Below are 21907 nucleotides of genomic sequence, written 5' to 3'. Positions count from 1 at the left end.
CCCTGTCCTTACCAATAATGCACCCTAACTCACATGCAACTTATGCTATCTTCCAAAACAGTATACCCCACCCCCCTTTTCTCTCTCCTACACTCTCCCATGATCCAAATACCCCCCTCTCTCTCTAAAATTCGAAATCTCTCTTGTCTTGTAGCCAGATGGCCTCCCCCACACTCACACACACTCAGTTTCACTGAAAAAGGTGCCCACAGACCCATCCCCACCCGGTGGTTACCTGATTTTTCTTGTGTTCACACACATCTGCACACAGATTCACCTCTAAACACACTCCCCTCTCTCCCCTCTTGTAATTACTTTATTCTCCATGTCACCTCTCACTTTTTTTCATCAACCCATCTCTCTCTCTTAGTCTCTCTCTCATGAGACTGCTGTTCTGGCACATGTACACACAGCCAGACAAGTGGGGCCCACAATCACATGGCCTATGTAGATAATGATTTCTTCATTTCTAAATTCTAGAATTTCTCCCCCTCCTCCCCTATATAAAGAGGGGTCACCATCACACTAGACACACACAACATCACCAAGGAACACACTATGCATTGTGTGTGCCTAGTGCACACACACACACCCACACCATCACCATCACCGCAATCACCATGCTTGTCTTGAGCATGACCTCTACACCCTTGGCTATGGAAGATGAAGGGCAACTAAATGAAAGATGATGGCCATAACCCTCGTGCGATTCTTCCCCATCAACTCCCACCTATCCGCCATGTGATCTACCACTCTCTCCCTTCTCATTCCCCTACCCTATGCTCCCCATTTCATCGCCTTATTCTCTAAATAAAGCTTGAGGTTTTGTGAGTATGTTTTCTTGCAATGTTTTGCCCATGTGAGGTGTGTGGAATCGCCACCTAGTCTTGTGTTTTGGAGTGAGCTTGTGTATGTGTGAAGGATGTGCGGATTCGCCATCCTTTTGTGGTGCCTAAGTACTAAGACGCTATACCCCCTCCCTCACTCTCTCTCTCTCTCTCTCTCTCTCTCTCTCTCTCTCACACACACACACACACACACACACACACTTGATCTCATTCCCTTTCCTCTTCATCATTACTCCCAAGCATCCATCTCTCTTGGATGAAAAATTTGTTATTGTGGTGTGTTGTTTGCGTCCTAGCCGCTGAAGCTAGGTGGTGCCCCCTGTTTGCTTTACCATGACAGGCTCGAGGCGCGCCATTCGGTCCCCGGTGTTTTAGAGGCCGTCGGGGTTCGGGGTTCGCTTTGCTCCCGTCAACATGAGCTCCCGACTTCATCCTGATGTATCCTACTAACCGAGCATCCGCTGGATGAACTATCGGTTTGTGCTACCTTGATGACACTATCACCGAGAACCTTGGCGAGGCCAAAAAGATGTCAGATGGCGCATCCCCCCGTCCGGGCAAGTGGACACAAGCCCGGCCCCCGAAAAATCTTCAAATAGCCATAACTTGTTATCTGGAGCTCTGATTCGCAATCTGAGAAGACAGGCATGCTCCATAATTTGAGCTATATGCATCTATCTACTGATGTCTATCTGGGCCATTTGTCCCCAACTGGCTGGCCCGTCAGGGATCTGCAACACCTTCTAACTTTGAACTTCAGTATCTTACACACTGGGGCTCCTTTTGATGAGCCTTTTGGACTGTCTTCTAGAGCACCTTGAACACTACATTCCTAAGCATTGACTCAACACTTCAGGCACCTCGATCCCTCATCCCATCTGGACCATCCTTTAGCTCTTTTGGCCTAAAAGACCACTTAAGACATACATTCCTGCTACCCTTTGGCTACCCAAGACCTTGGTACCTACCCTAGCCTTTTGCATTGCACCTACCTACAGCCTTTGCTTGGCATAGACCACTTTCTAGCTCAGACCAACTTTGGTTGCACCAATGTAGATAGAAATTAGCCTTTTCAAGCCCGTTCCAAACTTGATTAGAACTCAAAAAAATTCGGCTCAATCCCTGAAATGTATTTGATCAATTTAGCATTATTTCTCACATAAAAGTCTTTTGACCCATCATTTTTTACCACATCTTCGGACACAGAACAAGCTCCAACAAACATGCATAAATGTTATCCAATCTGTATTTTTTTCACCATGTCCTCAAGACAGCACAACAACATGCACGTTTTGTAGTTGGCGGGCCTTATTTAAAAGAGCTAGGCTAATGAGGCCCTTGTAACACTAGGACAAGTGCCCATCTCAATTTTTGAGATGGGGCCTGCCATTTCATGTCACATTAGAATATAAGGCTTTACCGGCACACAATTTACATTGAACCATTGAGAGTCAGGTGGAAAAGCATCCCCAGTTCATGCTTAGCGTTAGAGTTCAAGGCCAGTATTTGCTCTTTTCGTGTGCGCTTTTGCAGATGACCTCCTTCTCTAAAAGGTGGGCAGGCTAGTGAGGTCGCCCCTCTGACATGCATTCACGACAAAGTGCAAAGTTTTGCTGCAGTGAATAATCTACTGCCACTTCAGCTTGGCCCTCGATCGCCCATCCCAGTGTGACACGGGTCTGAGGTTGGTGGCCAACATCCCCTTTTTGCTGCGGTGAATACACGACTACCACCTCAGCTCAGACAAGCCTCATGAATATCTACACATATGAATTAATTAAGTGGAGTCATGGGATCCACGGTGCGCAACCTAGGCACTGTTCGTGAGACGCTCTCGGTCATCCATGTGGCACTGGCGTTGTCGGGCCTGGGTTGATATATGACGTAAACCCGAGCAAAAGAGAGACCTTCCTGATTGTCAACGTGTCACCATGAGCGCTTGATGATGAGGCATACACGTGTCCAAACTTAAATTTTTGGAGGGCAGATGGCTTAAGGTACATGGCTCTACTAACGAGGTAAGCTAAGGGGGGAGAAATTCAAATTTGTATTCATGTACACCCTCCCTCACCTCCCTCCTTGCCATGGCTACACAGGTAAACCCAGGCACTCTATGCAGATTCTGAAATACGTGTGTGGCTATGGACGCACCTCTCTCCACTCCCCTCCTCACCATGGCTATGGCTACTCCCTCCTCTCCATGGATATTCTCTTCTCTACATGCTTGGCTCCTCCTTGTTCCTTCTTTTCCCAAGATTTCTCCCTCCTCTCCCAAGCTTCTTCCTCCCCAACATGCTTGGCTCCCTCCCCCATTCTCTCCATGGGTTCTCCCTCCTCTTCCAATCTCGACCCTCCTTGTGGAGGCTTCAAAGGAAGACCGTGGCATGAGGACACTAAAGGCCCAGAAGAGGATGACAAATCCCCTGCTTGGTGATGTAAGATCATGTGCCCCTTGTCATGTTTTGTGTTGAATTATGCAAGATTTAAAAGCCCTAGACTTACGCATGATGAAGGTTTTGCATGTGTTGCGTTTGCTTTGCAAGAAATGTCTCCTTGTGCTCGGGTTTACTTGCTAGTTTTATTTAATAGGCCAACAAGAAAAGGGCCAAAACTCAGCATGGACAAAGAAGAGGAAGGCATGACAGTCCTCGTTTACCTGTTAGTGCCCAGGTTTATCCTTCAGTACCCGGGTTTATCTGTCAGTACCCGGGTTTATCTGTCAGTACCCGGGTTTGAGTTTCAACTAGAATTAAGACGTGCATAGAAAAGTTCCCTAATTGCCTAGTGATATAAGACATAGGCATGGAGGCTTTGCATGTATTGTGTTTGCTGTGTCCTTATGCGCAGGTTTACTTTTGAGAGTTATGTCATAGGTCAACAAGAAAAGGGCCAAAGCAATGGGCGAGGATGAGGAGGAAGAAGGCACAACGGTCCCTCATCAACAACAAAATTTGAAGAAGTTGAAGAAGGTGAAAGAAGTGGGATTCTATAAAGTGAAGCTCGAGCGACATCTTCCTATATGACATTGAAACCAAATTTCCCTATGCTTTTGTGTGATGGTGGGATGCTGCAATTTTCTTCATGCACTTATCCGCTTTAACATAAAATATGTTGACTTTCTCTTATCTATCTTGGTTTACACTATGAGGTGATAATTACATTGTCTTGCAGTTTGCCTTGGTTTATAGTCCAAGAGTTGCATGTTGGCTTCGTTTTCAATTTGCATGGCAGTTTGCGTGGGATAGTGTGTCTTAGGCTAATTTGCATGCCTCAGCTTATAGTTTGATTGTATCGATCGACTCTATTAAACTCAATTGAATGTACACTATGGCATCCAACTATAGAATCAACCAACATGGGATATTTAATTAAGCTAGTGCATATACTCCCTTGAAGTGCAAATTTCAAAACCTTAAAGTACCTAAATACTCTATTAAACATCAAAGTTAATACTCTAGAAGTCCTAAATTGAATGTACATTGGGATACAATGGCACTCAACCACCAATTACATAGAATCAACCAACATGAAAGACCAATAGGAGAGGCATTCTCGATTCCAAGGACAAAGTAAGCATCCAACAAATTAGGCCAATAAGAGAGGCATCCTCAATTCCAAGGACAAAGTAAGAATGCATCAAATTGGGTCACTCATCCATCATCCATAAACTTTCATCATTGAATTCAAAGAAAAAAGCAAGGATCCATCCATCTAGGTAAACAAAATGCCTAGGTATGGGGTATTTAGTTAAGCTAGTGCATATACTCTCTGCAAGTGAATGTTTTTTGGGAACCTTATAAGTACATATACTACCATTCCAAGTAAAATGGCATACCAAGTAAGACATTAATGAATCTAACCACTACACTCAAATACTCTAAAGGCCATGTTCAAGCTGAGTAATAGTCACATGTGCATGTAATTGCTCTACACTTATCTTCTTTGGCATATAGATCTCTATGGGTGCTCTCTGATCAGTGAGGCCAACATATGTTTCTCTCACCTACGTCATCAATGACGAGATTTTTGACTCACTGTATGATGGGATGCCTACTTCAATATTGTGCAGGAGATGATGCATTGGGTCAAAACTTGAGTTGAAGGTGTTCCATGCATGCCCGCATCCTCGTGTGGGCTCTACATCAATGACAATAGTTTCAAATCATTCAAGATTATGCTCCATGACTAGCTCTTGGACTGTGACAATGATGGGTGGAATATATCAGAGATGAGGAAAGAAGTCTCTTAAAATGAGTCGCATTCCATACAAATTATTGCAATTGCTAAAACAATCTAGGCAGTCACAATATGTAGACTGTATACTAGCATGATGCCATGTCTCAGGCGATGAAATAATCAAGACCGTAAACAACAGTGTGCATCTTTATGGGCCACTTAAACCATCAAAGGGTTGTTTGTTATTTTCCAAAGAAACTCTTCAGCCCATGCGAGTCATGTGGTCTGCATCTTTTCATTTCCATAAATGTTGTGCTTTCCAAATCCAACCATAGGAGACATGCAATGATCAGCTTCAACATGTAACAATAAAGTGCATAAAAATGACACTCATGGTGCTATTGTCTAGACTAAGTAGTGTGATAATCGGGGTAGTCTAGTTAATGGATTTGACTTTCGGTGAAAAAACATGCAATCCTTTATGGCAATAAGGACCATGTTGTGTGGAGGTGTCAGGCTATGTAGGTAGGATTTTGAGCATTGATTTCCATCTATTGTATGGTTCTCAAGTCATTCATCCATCTTCCTTAAAAATTCATCCAGATTTTGACTCACTGTGTGATGGGAAGCCCTCTTGAACATTGTGGAGGAGATGTTTTAGCTCGTCCATGCATTGGGTCAAAACTTGAGTTGAAGGTGGTCTGTGCATGTCCGCATCCCGCTGTGGACTCTACATTGATGACAGTAGTGTCAAACCATTCAAGATCATGCTCCATGACTAGCTCTTGTGCTATGACAAAGATTCATCAATCCTCTCCTACAATCCTCACAATGATTCATCAATAATTAGTTATGATACCTTAATTTCAATATAGAATAAGACTTCATGAGTGTGGTGGAGGTGGCTAAGTATAGACATTACATAATACTAGGATGGTGAATAAGTAGCTGCATACTACAAGGAAGAATGACTTGTGGTGGTGACAAAGCCCTAGCCAGGGGTTGTTGAACACCTTATCATAGGCCCAAGATTCTAAGAAAATTTCCTAAGACATAGAATCTAAGTCACCAAAGGCAAAGCTACCATACGCTATATGCATTGTGTATAGCTATGATGAACAAGCTAAGATGAAAACCAAGGGAAAAGTTTGAGCCTGATGTTGTTCATGGTTTGGGGATCTATTGGGTGGTTCACGCAACTAAAAGAAGATGAAGAAAGTACGACATGTGTAAAAATGACACTCATGATGCTATTGTCTAGACTAAGTAGTGTGATAATAGGGGTAGCCTAGTCAATAAAGCTGGCTTTCAATGAAAAAGCATGCAATCCTATATGGAACTGAGGGCCATGTTGTGTGGAAGTGTTGGGTTATGTAGGTAGGATTTTGAGCATTGATTTCCATCTATTGTATGGTTCTCTCAAGTTTCCCAAAAGAGTTCAAGTATGTTCTATTGAGTGACAATCCATCTAATTTGGGGAGGGGAGGACAATTTTTTTTACAAATATTCATGATGTAGTGTCATTACGTAATTCATTCTTGTGGTTTGTTACCTTGTCTTTCCTCGTTATAGATGTCTCTACCATGACTAATACATGACAAGTAGGTTCTAAGGGTTAAGTAGGATATGTTGGAGCCAGTATATATGGTGATTAAAAATGTGGATCAATCCAACCACATCTTCCTCTCAATTACAGCTAATTGCACACAGACTCTTGTGTACATGCCACTTTTTAGTCTTCAGTGACATACATACCATTGTTTCTTTGTAATAACCACCTATTGTTAGTTTAAATCCTACCTATATAACCTCACAGTTTACATATATATATATATATATATATAGAGAGAGAGAGAGAGGTTTTCCACCATAAGTAGCCTCACATGTAAACCCAGACATGACCACGCAGGTAAACCCAGGCATACTATTTTTTTGTGGATGTGCAAACTTGTACTTATTAAACTATACACACACACACACATAGGTAAACACATGCATACTTTTTTTGTGAATGTGGAAACATGTATTTATTGAGCTCCCATGGCCTACACACACACACACACACACACACACACACACAGGTAAACCCATGCATACTTTTTTTTGGTGAATGTGCAAACTTGAATTGTTTGAACTACGTGCACACATTGCTACAAACGGATGGCGTGGAAGGCCCTGCAAAACACTAAAAAAACCATATACTGCAACCATGAAATGCACAAATCTCCATACCTAGAAAATCCCTTAGCACATATACAACATTGTACACGAATAGAGGGAGATAGAGAGAGAGATAGAGCGAGGGAGAATGTGCAGGCGCACCTCCTAGAGCGGAGTGCTATGCTGCCATGGCGAGAGAATAGAGAGGAGAGGAGATAAGAAACACACGGGCACTGGGTGCAATCTCCCCCGTGCAGGAGTGACCATTTTCCTCTTGCAGGTATTTGATTTATAGATTTCTTGAATGGTCAATGTGAGTACAAACTGGCCTGCCGGTCATAAATGGCCAAAGCTCATAAAAGAGCACTTGAATAATAAAATGCACATAAAATATCCATTTGCATAGGCCTAGCTTGGTCAAGCCTTTTCCACATGTCAGCTGCATTAAATACCAAAATATCAATTCCATTACATACCTCTCCGCTAGAAAGCAAATGTCATCAATTGCAAAGATAAGAATCTACAAAGCATTCTTGTCAAAATCGTGATTAGTATTGTGTGTCAAAAATATCACATAGTAAAAGAGAAATTTATGAAATTACAACATTGCTTATGCTTGCCATCATCCACATACTACCTATTCTAGTGTCCCATACCACGAGAATAAGCAGTATATGTCATATCCTGATGAATCACGATATCATTGGTCACACTCATCATTCAATAATCAATTCTCATCAAGCTCAAGTCTAATTTCATAAATATTGTCATGATAGAAAAGCATCATATACCAATTCCCAATCCAAATCCAAAGCCAAATCCAAAATGTTTGCTAGCATATACCCATTTCAAATCCAAATCCAAATATCCTTCATTTTGTGTACCCGAGTAACAAAATCATACTAGTTACAGTGGTGGCCATTGCAGCATGATTTTGTGATCGGTGTTGCCTTAAGCGGCGAATCTACACCAATAAGACGTGCTATCTAAATCGGAAAATTTGCATTTAATATTGTTTAAAAATCATGAATATGCAATTTATCAATGTGCTGTCTAAATCGGCGGATCTGCACCAAGATGAGTATCTACACATTGCCTAAATTGGTGAATCTGTGCGTCCGTCACCAATATTCCTAAAAAGGCTCATGATTATGCATTGGATATACAGGGAGATCAAGGTACTGACCAGGAAAATTAGGCATCAACCTTTGGTGGTCATGTGGGTATTGTGCGGGTTGAAAAGAAAGAAGCAGATGTGCTGCCCATGGGCAAAAGAGAGGGGGAAGGCTATGTTGCGCCTGGTCCTAGAGCAAAAAGAAAGGGAAAGAGAAAGAGGGTGAAGATGCAAAAGCCAAGAGGAAGAGTAGACCTTGTAGACTGTTTGAAGTGGCAGATTTACCTTTGGGAGAAGGCCAAACTGCTTACAGTTTAAAAGAAGACCTGATTGGGAGGAAAGTAGATTGTACTTTTGGACAGTTGATGCATATGGTGCCCAAACTCAAGAGGCAGTGGAAGTCATTAGTGAATCCAGAGAAGGAGACAAAGCATGGTCAAGTCAGAGTGTTGGACGTGGGAGAGTTACCCAACATTTTTCATGTGGTGAATGCTTGGCACAGAGGTGTGGACATGGGAGAGGCCTACATTGATGGAGGTGCTCAAGTTTGTGTGATCACACAGTCATGTGTTGAGAGACTGGGTCTCATTACATACGGAAGCTTTGGGTTTCAGGTTCGACTAGCAAACAATGCCAAAGTGAAATGTTTGGGGATGATCAAGAATTTGGAAGTTGAAGTCTTCAACGTGAAGGTTATAGTAAACTTTCATATTATGCCAGCTGGCCTAGGGGCTTTTCCTCTCATTTTGGGATGACCTTGGTTGAGATCTATTGGTGTTGTGCAATATTGGGGCAAGGGCATGTTAGGAAATAAGACGTAGCTAAATAGATAATTGAGTAGATTACTTAATGGAGAGAGACAGATTTATATACACGAGATTATAGAGTAGAGAGAGAGAGAGAGAGTACACACGATATATGTGGTTCACCCAATGTGGGCTACGTCCACGGGAAAGCAGCCACTCAATGGCTTTAGTACTTCAAAACAAGAAGTAGTTTACAAAGGGATTATACCCTTAATGGAGCTCCCGCCTTGCTTCACTCTCACCACCTCACACTCACCTTGTTGCATCAACTTCACACTATGAAATGTGTGTAGAAATGGCCTCCTTTTATAGGCCAAAAGGGCTGCCCTCTCTTATGAGAGACAGCCATGTGTAGCCGCCCTTGTGCGAATAAGTCCAAATCGGACCCTCCAATCCGCCCATGTGTGGCCGCCCTTGAGAAGACAAGTCCGCTTTTGAATTCGGCCACCGGCCACCGGCCATTGACTTCCGACCACCAACCACCGGCCATTGACTTCCGACCACCGGCCATCGGCCATTGACTACCGGCCACCGGCCAACCGACCGGTTGTTTTCTGACCACTTTCCGGCCGCCGTCCGGCCATAATATTCCGGCGAAAAAGAATATTCCGGCGAAAAAAAAGTCTCGGGGGCCTCCGCCCCCGAGGCCTTTAAAGTTGCCCCTGATTCTTGTCCGTGAAAATTTTGGTTTCCGGTGAGTGATTTTCCTTCACGCACGATGGCTTCTCCTCATAATGGGGGCCTTACAAATGTGCGCTTTTACCACAGAAAATTACAAGGGTAAATCAGGCTCCATACTTAACAGGGCACAATTTGTGTGTATGGCAGGAAGGGTGAAAAGAGGGTGTTTGATATGACTACCAAGCAACCTATGGCACTAGAAGATGTAAGTGAGAATGATGAATTCGAAGTTACTAGTGAAGATAGTTCTAAAGACTCAGAAAGTAGCACTACTTCGAGTTCCAGTGATGAGGGTCAAGTTCCATTCTTGTTGTTGGACAAGGATAAGGGAGAAGTGGGTGAAATATTGTAAGTGTCAGGGAATATAAACGCTTCAAGCCGTTTAGAGAAACTTGAAGAGTTGATGCAACCTAAACATGAATTGACAGTGAAGAGAGTTTTAATTCAAAACATGTTGAGTATTGATTTGACGCAAGGAGAAAGAAGGGAGTACTTAGCAATGTTGGACAGGTTTCCAAATCTTTTCATACCAGGAAATAAGGGGTTTTTTGGGGATCCTGTGAAGATCGAGCTAGTTGAAGGGGCAAAGCCAATAAAATAGAAATTAAGAAGGATGGGTAAGAAGCAAATGAATGCTTTAAAGGAAGAAGTGGATAAGCTCTTGGATGCAAAATTCATTGTGCCAGTGGATAATGCTGAATGAGTGAGCCATGTAGTGGTCACTCCTAAGAAAGATGGGCATTGAAGAGTTTGTGTTGATTACAAGACATTAAATGCAGTGACCAAGAAAGATCCTTACCCTTTGCCTTTCATTGATCAAATTTTAGACGCAGTGGCTGGCTTTGAAAGATACAATGTCTGTGATGGTTATTCAGGATATTTTCAGCATATCCTTGCTCCTGAATACCGGAAAAAGACTACTTTTATCACGCCAAGGCTTATTTTTGCTTTTGCTGCCTTCCTTTTGGGCTGACAAATGGGCCTCGTGCTTTTGAAAAAAAAGTGGATTGGGTCCTTATCCTGTTCCTTGGGAAGTTTGTCAAAGGATTCATATATGATTTCTATGTATATAGTTCAAGAAAAGAGCATGTTCAAAAGCTTGAGATGACTTTTGCAAGGTATTCAGGGTCAGATGATTTCTGTGTATATAGTTCAAGGAAAGAGCATGTTCAAAAGCTTGAGATGACTTTTGCAAGGTATAATGAATGCGAGGGGCAGCTGAACCCTAAGAAATGTCATTTGGCACAACCACAGGTGAAGCTTCTTAGACATGTAATTTCAGAAAATGAGATTGAAGCAGATCCAGAGAAAGTGAAAGCTTTGTTGTTGCTGTCATCTCCAAAAGATACCAAAGAGTTAGCCTCTTTCATACAGAAGGTTAAATATATGTCTCGTCTCATACCTTTGGCATCACAACTATTGTATCCATTGCAACAAGCAGTTAAGAATGATCCCTTTGAGTGGTCTCGTGATTGTGATGATTCTTTTGATAGAATCAAAGAGGTTTTGATTACACTACCCATTATGCAAGATCCTGACTGGGAAAAGGAGTTTTATGTTAACCCATCAATGGGAGATGATGCCATTGGGGCCATGTTGTCGCAAAAGGGGAAGGAATCTCAGTATATGAAGCCTCTTCATTATGCTAGTAGAGTAAATACTCCCCATAAAAGAGATTTCTTTGAAATTGAATTGGTGATGACCAATATGGTGTATGCTTTAGACGATTCAGACACTACTTATTGCAAAATCATTCACCTTTCTCACCAATTATTCATTGCTTCCCGAGCTGTTCAATAATTCAAATATATCAAAAACAGTGATGAGATGGGTTATTGAACTTTAGGAGTTTCAGTTCACTTTTTTGGTGGAAGAGAGTACTCGGGCTACCCTTGCAGGCTTACTCACTTATAAAGAAACTCCTATTTTGGTTAAAGAAGAGGTGATGCAAAAGAAGAAAGTTGAGACTTTTTCCATCTCTGGTGCTTCACTGTTATACTTTGATGGTTCTTATTGAAGAAGTCACGGTGTTGCTTCAGGAGGCATTGTCATATATAATGCACAAGGGAAGCTTGTAAGGAGAGAAGGGTTTAAACTTGATGAAAAGAGTAACAATGAATCACAGTACATGGCTCTTGAAGGTGGTTTGCACGTTTGCTTACAGTTGGGAATTAGATGCTTATAGATCAAAGGAGATGCCTTGTTGGTCGTGAAGCAAGTATTGGGAATATGGAAGAATAAGAATCCTAAACTGAAGAATTTATGCTTCAAGGTGAAATCATTGCTCAAACAGTTTGAAGCATGGAGTTTGCAGCATATAGAGAGGTCTCAAAATGAAGAAGCTCATGATGCTGCCCAAGAAATGATCACTTTCTGTGTTTGTGTTGAAGGTAAATGCCCCTTTATATCATGGGTGGGAAGTGTTATCAAAGGACATGGATTCTCTATTGACAGGTGTCCTACCTAAAGGTTTACCATCCTCCAAAAAGTATGCGTTTATAAGAAAATCTAGGAAATATAAAATTCTTGATGATGTGCTTTACATTAAAGGAAGTGATTTGGTTTTGCGTCTTGTGACCTGGAAAGAGGAAATCTACAAGATCTTGGAAGAAAATCACGAGGGATTGGAAAGAGGAAATATACAAGATCTTGGAAGAAAATCATGAGGGATCTTGTGGAGGCCATTTTTCCATGAAGATCATGTTGCATAAAATTTTGCAAGAAGGCTATGTATGGCCAAGCATTCAGCGAGATGTTAACCATTGGTGCAAGTCGTGTTTGCCTTGCCAAAAGATGAGAAAGAGAATTTTGAAACCCGAATTGCGACAAACAATTCTAGCTTTTTAAGTGTTTTAAAAATGGGTTCTTGATCCTATTGGACCCTTACCTATGACTAGCAAAAGAAATGCTTACACTTTGACAGCAATGGATTACTTGTCACAAGGGTAGAACCTAAAGCTGTCAAACAAATTACTAGTAAGGAAATGGGGAAGTTTGTTTATGAGTATATATGCTGCAAATTTGGTGTGCCCCTAGAGCTACTTTTTGATAGAGGACCAGGATTTAGAGGAGAGTTGTTTGATTTCTTATGCGAGAAGCTCAATATAGAGCATAGGTACAGTTCTCCTTATTATCCACAATGCAATGGTCTCAATGAGAGGTTCAATGGAGAGTTAGTGAAGATCTTGACAAAGATGACCCAAACACATGGAAAGACTTGGGATTCAGAGTTTCCTTGTGCATTATGGGCCTACAGAACTGCTATCAAAACGAGCACATGATTTTCTCCTTATCACTTGGTTTATGGCAAGAAATCTTTACTACCAATTGAAGTGGAGATTCCTGCACTCAAGTTATTGTCATTGGGAGATGAAGAACAAACAAATGCTTGGTAGAAAAGGTTGTTGGATTTACAATGTTTGCAATTGGACAGAGTTTAAGATTTGAGTTACTAGAAGAAGTACAAATAAGGTTCAACTAAAGGCTAATGAATGCGTGCAGGAGAAAGGAATTGAAAAGGGTGATCTAGTGTTGCGATACAATAGTAAGTTGGACAATACCTTTCAAAAAAGTTTCAAATCAAGTGGGAAGGTCCTTTAATTACTGTTGTGAACAAATTTGATAATGGCACATATCAGCTGGCTAATTTGAGTGGTGCACAACATAAATATCATGTTAATGGTTATAGATTGAAGAAATACTTGGCATGTTTGATGACAATTGTGATAGATGAGATGCTATAGATAGAGGAAGGCATTGTGGAAACATCTGAGGATATAGATGAGGTTTCTGGGGATGAGATGCAACAATAGTTGTTCACCCTAAGAACCTCTTCTTGTCATGAATGATCAAGCACGCAAGGGGGGTTGGGAAGCTATGTCAGGCATTTTTTGGATGAGCATAAAGTCACTAAGTCATGCCAAAACTCTTGCCCACCAGCCTCATGTATATATGTGTACATAGCCCTGCAAGTCTTGGAAGTGAACATGTAAAAATTCTTGTACAAAGGTGTGATTTTTCCAAGATTGAATGCTGCTGTTTTGGGTTGTTCGAGACTCCAAAATATGGTTTTTAATAAATATTTTCACCCGTGCTGTATAGCTCGTGAATTGGACTTGTACATCAAGAGTTATGAGCATCCGAAGCGGGCGGTCTCAACTTATAAGGTGATTGCGGGTGCATGTGACAAGGGACGTTATGAGTGGAAAAGAAGTCGGAGAAGGTCAACCCTGTGAGGTTGTTGCATGAAACTAAGCTTGGAGTTGGTTGATGGGGAGATTGGCCATTAGGCAGGCAGAGACACACACACACACACACACACACACACAGAGAGAGAGAGAGAGAGAGAGAGAGAGAGAGAGAGAGAGAGAGAGAGAGAGAGAGAGAGAGAGAGAGAGAGAATAGCGACGTAGAGAGCAGGTTGGTAGGGTGGTTTGTGGTTGACAGCATAAGGCTATGCTATTTCTGCATGTGACGACGAAAGAGAGAGAAGGGGTCACGAGGCTGATGGTGGTTGGTTAGAAAGACAAGTTGTGTGTGGTTGGCGACGCCATGCACACCAAAAAAAAAAAGGATGGGCGTGATGGGAAAGAAAACAAGAAGGTTGGTTGCATGTGAGGGGTAGAGAGGAAGCTACCTAGGATGTGTGGAGTAGGGTTAGGTCTGCGCATGTGGAGCTGGAGAACTCCCAAGAAGACGGCTACATGTGAGGTGTAGAGGGAGAGAGAGTGTGTTGGGCATATGTTGGCTAGAGAGAGATGGAGAGATCTGGTTGGCACTTTGAGTCCAACGGTTTTGCAACCATATCAATCTTGCATATGGGGTAGCGACTCGATTAGGTTGCCTTGCGTGCTGATGTGGCATTGTAGATGTGCATCGGTGATACTACCGGTTGCCTCCACCACCATAGGATTGCAAGGTTGGCCTAGACAATCTACCATCAAGTGATCTTTGATTTTGTGGTCGCCGCCACTACTATACGGCATGCAGATGCTACTATCAATCGTCAACTACATCGATCATCATCGTTATATGTATTTATATTTATATATATATACACTTGCTGAGTTGGTTGTTTCCCACGTTAGGGAAAACAAAGTTTTCTTGCTTATGAGGGACCCGCTCTCGGGGAAGTCACCTAATAAAAATGTAATCTATCACGTGAGTTCAACAGAAGGGTATTTAAAGTTTTTGAAACTTATAGAAATATATATACAGAAGGGCGTTATTTTCTCAAATTTGAAAAAAACTTACAGAGTTTAAAAGAAAAGGGTACATTATATTCCTAACAAAATTCACAGTTAAGGGGTTTTACAAAAATGTCTTGAACACACGTGATATGGTAGTTTTACACATAGTGGACCCCCCGAGGACCCGCTACAATCACCACCAGTCCTACATTGTATATCCTCTTTAAGTAAACCTCAAAATGACACTCCTTTTGTAGGTATTCTGTTCTTCTACATAGGATAGGTACTCATAATCGCAAAGAGAAACCTCCTCATCTTCTACTACTACTTCTTCATCTACTACACATATCCCGATCACATTAAGAATTTCGCTTAATCAAATATGTAGATCACTAATCACTATATTGATATTAATAATAATAATATTATTAAGAGTGTCAACCATTATATTAGCACTGTTAATATTACAATATAGAATATTGTGATTTGTACGCTACTAAAGATCTCTTATACTAATCACAAATTAATGAAAAAATAATCTTGAGGTCTTTGAAGATTTTGCCTCAACAAAGAGAGAGAGAGAGAGAGAGAGAGAGAGAGAGAGAGAGAGAGAGAGAGAGAGAAAAGAAGAAGAAAAAGATAAAATCATATGAACTAGAAAAGATTTGTATAGTTGCAGTTATCTCTAGTGTAGAATCACACATGTTTAATTTTTTGCTCGCATGCCAACTTGTAAACCTCTATGATTCTTTGGCGTACCCTTGTACTCTAATACCATTGCTACAAACGGATGGCGTGGAAGGCCCTACAAAACACTAAAAAAACCATATAATACAACCATGAAACACACAAATCTCCATACCTGGAAAATCCCTTAGCACACGAACAGAGGGAGATAGATAGATAGAGAGAGAGAGAGAGAGAGAGAGAGAGAGAGAGAGAGAGAGAGAGAGAGAGAGAGAGGGAGAACGTGTAGGCGCACCTTGTAGAGCGGAGTGCTATGCCGGCCCAGCAAGAGAGTAGAGAGGAGAGGAGAGAAGAAACACACAAGCACTGGGTGCAATCTCCCTCGGTGCAAGAGTGACCATTTCCCTCTTGCACATATTTGATTTATAGATTTCTTGAATGGTCAATCTGAGTACAAATTGGCCGGCTGGTCATAAATGGCCAAAGCTCATAAAAGAGAACTTGAATAATAAAATGTTCATAAAATATGTATCCATCCGCAAGCTTTTTCCACCTGTCAGCTGCATTAAATACCGAAATATCAATTCCATTATACACACACACACCGTCATGTCTAGGTTCTACCAATTACCAAGAGTGTGGAGATGGTTTTATACAATGATACCCAAATATATCGTGCTCCACGGTAGGGGCTTTGTCATCCTCTTTTGGGCCTTTAGTGTCCTCACGCCACGGTCTTCCTTTGAAGCCTGCACAAGGAGGGATGAGATTGGAAGATGAGGGAGAACCCATGGAGAGAACGGGGGAGGGAGCCAAGTATGTTGGGGAGGGAGAAGCTTGGAAGGGGAGAGAGTATCTTGGGAAAGGACTGAGGGATCTTGGAAAAAGAGGGAAGAGGGTGGATCCAAGCATGTAGAAGAGAGGGTAGCCATGGAGAGGACGGAGCAGTCATAGCCATGGTGAGAAGGGGGAGCTTGGGAGTGGAGGGAGGTGCAACCATAGCCACACGGGTATTCAAGAACTTGCGCAGAGTGCCCGGGTTTACTTGTGTAGCCATGGCAAGGAGGGAGGGAAAAAGTGAATTCGAATTTTGAATTCCTATTTTTTCTTCCCCTTAGCTTCCCTCCTTAGTGGAGCCATGTACCTTCAGTCACATGCCCACTAAGCATTTAAGTTTGCCACGTGTATGCCTCGTCATCAAGCATTCGCGATGCCACGGTGACAATCTCAAGGTCCAATCTTTTGCTCACATTTACATCATATGTTAACCTAGGCCCAACAACACCCATGCCACGTGGACGGTCGAAATCGCCTCGCGACCGTGCCCAAGTTGTGCACCATGGATCCCATGACTCCACTTAATTAATGCATATGTAGATAGTCCGGAGGCTAGACAAGTCGCCATGGTGTATATCTGTGTGTTCCAAAGCTTTCGAGAGGGCTCTATGCTGCGCTATGTGTCAGCCTCAAAGGAACGTGGGAAGGACTTGGAGAGAGTTCTTCAGGGATCCCTCCAAGTGGTGCGACAACCGCAGCAGCAAGTCTAGCCCAACGGACCCCGACTTCTACCACGAGCTCACCCAAGAGCCTCTATGGATGCATAGTCCCGATACTCCGTCTTGGGTCGCCAATGAGCTCATCCGGCGCCGACTCTGCAAAGAGAAGAAGCGAAATGTGGTCCCTGGATCCTCCATTTGGGCATGCTGTAAGACCAAAGACCTGTCCCTAGGCACCCACATACACCACAAGCTCCAGAAAAGGGGCCTCTCTGAGAAGAAATACTCTGACGCTTTAGTCACTATGTATGCAAAGTGTGGCGAGCTTCAGAAAGCTCAGGCATTACTTGATCTGCATCACAGTAGCAGTATCGTACCATGGACTGCACTTATCGCAGGCTATGCTCGACAAGGGAAGGGCCAGGATGCGTTGAACAGTTTCGAACAGATGCAGCGTGCGGGTATTCCTCCTAATGCAGTGACCTTTGCATGCACCTTAAAGGCATGTGCTGTGGCCGGGGCTGTTGACAAGGGAAAGCAAATCCATGATGAGATTTTGCGGCAAGGATTGTTGGAGCATGACATTGTTCTTGGTAATGTACTTGTGGACATGTATGCCAAGTGCGGTGCACTTCCTCAGGCGCAAAGTGTCCTAGAAAAGCTTCCTTCTCGCAATATTGTGGCATGGAGTGCGCTGATTGCAGGATATGCTCAAAATGGGCAAGGACAACAAGCTCTAGAATGTTCTGAGCAAATGCAGCATGAGGGAATTTGTCCGAATGCAGTGACCTACGTGTGCATCCTCAAAGCATGTGCCATGATCAAAGCCATTGACAAGGGAAAGCAGATTCATGATAAGATTTTGAGGCAGGGATTACTGGAGCGTGACCTTTTATTGGGTAATGCTCTTGTGGACATGTATGCCAAGTGCGGTACCCTTCCTCAGGCACACGCTGTCCTAGAGAAGCTTCCGTTGCGCGACGTTATTTCCTGGAGTGCTTTGATCGCAGGATATGCTAAAAATGGGCAGGGCCAGAAGGCTCTGGAATGTTTCGAAAAAATGCAGCGTGAGGGCATCCTTCCGAATGGTGTAACATTCTTCTACCTGCTGAACATGTGTAATAAATACAGTCGGAATCATCCAAAGGATCCCCTATTCTGCTAACTCTGCTGTCTTGCATCGTCCTGAGGTGCTTGCCAAGTATGGGCATATGCCATTGTGAGGATCTGATGGTTTGAACAGTCAGTATAGCTAGATTGATGTGAATTTGCAGTTTATGTTGTAACATAAATTTAGTGGAGCAGCCGGTATACGAGAGAGAGCTAAAGGCATTGAAGCCATGAGAGTGTAGCAGCAAAGCGTCCAATCTGCCAAAGGCATTGAAGCGAGAGTGTCGCAATCAGTACTAAGCTGGATGTCTGGACTTTCTGTTGGTCATGCAAACCATGGACAGGAAAGACTCCAGCCTCATAAAATGCCATGGTTTGAGTTGGGTATCCCAATACATGGCTGATGCTTTGTTGGCAAAATTGTTTCTCACCATTCTTAGAAATTTGCCCTCACATGCGTGCTTGTCAATACACCTTTCAAGGAGACAATGCGACCTTCAGGACGAATATGCACATGTAAGTTGCCACCCTGAAAATTAATCAACAATAGCTAATCTGTGTCGTGGACGTATGTATGAGACATGCACACACCAGGTGGATGTATCAGTAGCAAGTTGACCTAGATTAGTGTCCGTTCCATGTTTGCTACGGTGCTACGCATCTTATGACATGTAAGGACAGTCACAAACATAAGATTGTGCTTCTTGATTTGGACTTTTTGTTATCTTTTTGAGCATGGAATAGGCTCGTCTAATGATTACAATTAAAGGCACAAAAAAGTTTCTAATCATGAAAATTGATTGATTTGCGCCATAATTGTTGTGTCATTCTTTACCAGATGAATTCATGTAGCCTTTTCCCACGTGCATTGTATATACGCCCATCACTCTGGGGGTGCCTAAGTAGATGAATAGCAGCATGGTCACCATATCATCAAATTGAAGGTTACTCTTACCATGTGAAGAAGCCCTCAAGCCCGTCAAAAGTGCAAGTTACTACCTACCTCCCGGAGATGGGAGGGAAAGTAGCAGGAAGGTTATTGCCACAACTCAATGAAGACAAATTGCCAATTTACATGACAAATATTTGTGTGTTCAGTGTTAAATACCTATAAGGATTCGGTGTTAAATACCTGCAAGGATTCTATGCAGGATTTTTTCAAACACAAGATTGTGAATCTCGACTCCCAGATGTTCCTGTTGCCTGTTACCAATAGGCTTATAGGCCTCATACACCTGCAATTCGTAGAAGCCTTATTATTGTTTGCATGAAGCAAGGGCTGCCTTCCGTAGTGTTATAGACATAGGAGTGGAGCGTTGGGTGTTTAAATTTGGTGGTACAACGGTGGGCTGTTTTGAACATTTGTAGAGTAAGCTGTGGACCGTTACAAACCACTGGGCTGTTTTCAGCACTCGGGAGAGTGAGGGTCTCTCGAAGTGCAAGAACCTATGCTTGCATCTTGGAGGCATATGCAAGATATTCTCGGGCAATCAAATTCATGATGAGATTGATAGTCAAGGATTCTCAGAAAATAAGACCATACTTGGCATGCCTTTTGGCCGGCATATGCATGTTGTCATGACAACACGAATATTGCTTGATTAGCTTCATGTTGGGATGTCATCTCTAGGATTGCGTTGATTGCAAGGTATCCCCAACAAGGGTAAGGCCATGAACCACTCAGCTTGTATTTTGTAAATGCAGAGTGAGGGTTCTCTCTAGATGGAATTTCCAACTGTGGTCAATATGTATGCAAAGTGTGGTTCCTAGGGCACAAGTCGTGAATGTGAGGGTTCCCTTGGACTATACTAATTTTAGGGTATGTGATGGGTAGGGCAAAGAAGCTCAAGGCTCTTTTCATTTGATGCAAAGTAGGGACCTTTGCCCAAATGCGGATCACCTATGCTTTCATCTTAAAGGCATATGTCTTTATGCAAGAGGTTGACAAGGGTGTTTAGAGTGACACCAAAACAACAAAAAGAATGCACCCAATAGGGACACAACATTGTGTGGTGAGAGCTTCTTGCTCTGTTGTGACCACCTGGTCCACTGCTCCAGTTGTAACCACTTGGTCTGCTATGCCTATTACTGCCTTCTTGCAACTACCATTTTCCGGCTCAACTACCCAGCCAATGTGTGGCCACCCATCCATCTTCTTTGGCCAAGCAATATCACCACATAAAAAGGTTTGAGTGCAGTCTTTCATGCATTCAACGGCCTACTATACAGTCTTACCGTATGTTGATAATTGATTGCACCTATTCCATGATGTTTAACAATGAGGAGGGCAAAGAAGCCCTAGAGTGCTATCATCTGATGCAAAGTGAGCACATATGCAAAGTTTTGGACAACATTCTTATTTGGAGATGGTCCCTTGGGATGCATTGATAAAAGGTTATGCTCATGAGGAACAGGTTCAAGAAGATTTGGTGGGCGGTTTTTGGCAAATGCTTACTTAGCCAGGGCTTCTCTCCATATGCGCTTCAAAAGGACGTGTAACATGGGCTCATGAGGAACAGGTTCAAGAAGATTTGGTGGGCTGTTTTTGGCAAATGCTTATTTAGCCAGGGCTTCTCTCCATATGCGCTTCAAAAGAACGTGTAACATGGGCTCATGAGGAACAGGTTCAAGAAAATTTGGTGGGCTGTTTTTGGCAAATGCTTACTTAGCCAGGGCTTCTCTCCATATGCGCTTCAAAAGGTCTCCAAATGCAATCATCTATGATTGCATTTTGGAGGGGAGTGGCATGTGAGACGAAACGTTCCCATACACGATTATTATACATTTTGGCTTCCTTTTTTGAGATGTTTCTTGGTATGCCTTTATAGCATTATATGCAAGGTATTATTCATGTGGGCAATCGAATTCATGATGGGATTGTTAATCAAAGGTTCTCATAAATATACCATGCGTTGTCCAAGACACTTTGTGTATTTTTAGAAGATACTTCCTGACCACTTTTTGTTGCGAAACTGTTAAACATGTTTCTTCTTTGATTTCCAACAAATATGCCCCAAGGCTCAGCTCAACTACTTAGCAGGACTGGTGCAATTCAAGAAATTGTAGCTCCATCGTGACTCTTAAAGGGTGTGAATGCATTGCTTAGTGAAGGGAGAGTATCCTCAAGTAAGGGCACCATAGAACCGTTTGTTTCCCTTGATGTTATTAAAGAACACCTTGTGAAAACTTTTCCATTATGTTTCAATCCTTCTCATTCACAGTCTGTTGAAGCCCACAAGGATTGCTATTGCAACGCTACATGCATGTAAATTTGTATGTGTGTGTAACTTAGTGCATATGTCGAAGGTGCACATGCATATGCACTCCTTTGTTTCCATATTATGTACTAATCATGTAAAAAGTGAGATTATGAACTAAAACCTGCTTTTAACATCCACATATTTTCCCAAGGTTGAAGGTCCATAACTAAACCTGCCTTTGGCTCTTAATGGTCATCATGGTTTGCTAAAATTCGATGTTTTGAAGTTGTGTCGCACGCAACCCCATAGTAGGAGGAGGGAAATGTTAGTAGCCTAGGTAACAAAGATGATCTAAATACCAGCATATGATCTTATGTTTTATTTTCTCACTCAATTTGGCCAATTATAGCTGCAAGTCCTTTTTAATTAATTCCCCAAGC

At 42.5% G+C, this 21907-nt stretch overlaps 1 protein-coding gene across 1 annotated transcript; it reads left to right on the top strand.

Moving 5' to 3' along the window:
- Nucleotides 1-17034: 17034 nt before the first annotated feature.
- LOC147422463 (pentatricopeptide repeat-containing protein At2g13600-like) lies at nucleotides 17035-21479 on the top strand. The gene has a single exon (XM_086503109.1). The coding sequence runs from the start codon at nucleotides 17117-17119 to the stop codon at nucleotides 18320-18322; it is 1206 nt and encodes a 401-aa protein (XP_086359235.1). The 5' UTR covers nucleotides 17035-17116; the 3' UTR covers nucleotides 18323-21479.
- Nucleotides 21480-21907: the final 428 nt, after the last annotated feature.

Source organism: Adiantum capillus-veneris, chromosome 27 (genome assembly GCF_014529385.1).
Source record: "Adiantum capillus-veneris isolate H3 chromosome 27, ASM1452938v2, whole genome shotgun sequence".
Lineage (NCBI taxonomy): Eukaryota > Viridiplantae > Streptophyta > Polypodiopsida > Polypodiales > Pteridaceae > Adiantum > Adiantum capillus-veneris.
Note: the sequence above shows the minus strand (reverse complement) of the source record. Positions and strands in the feature narration are given on the sequence as shown.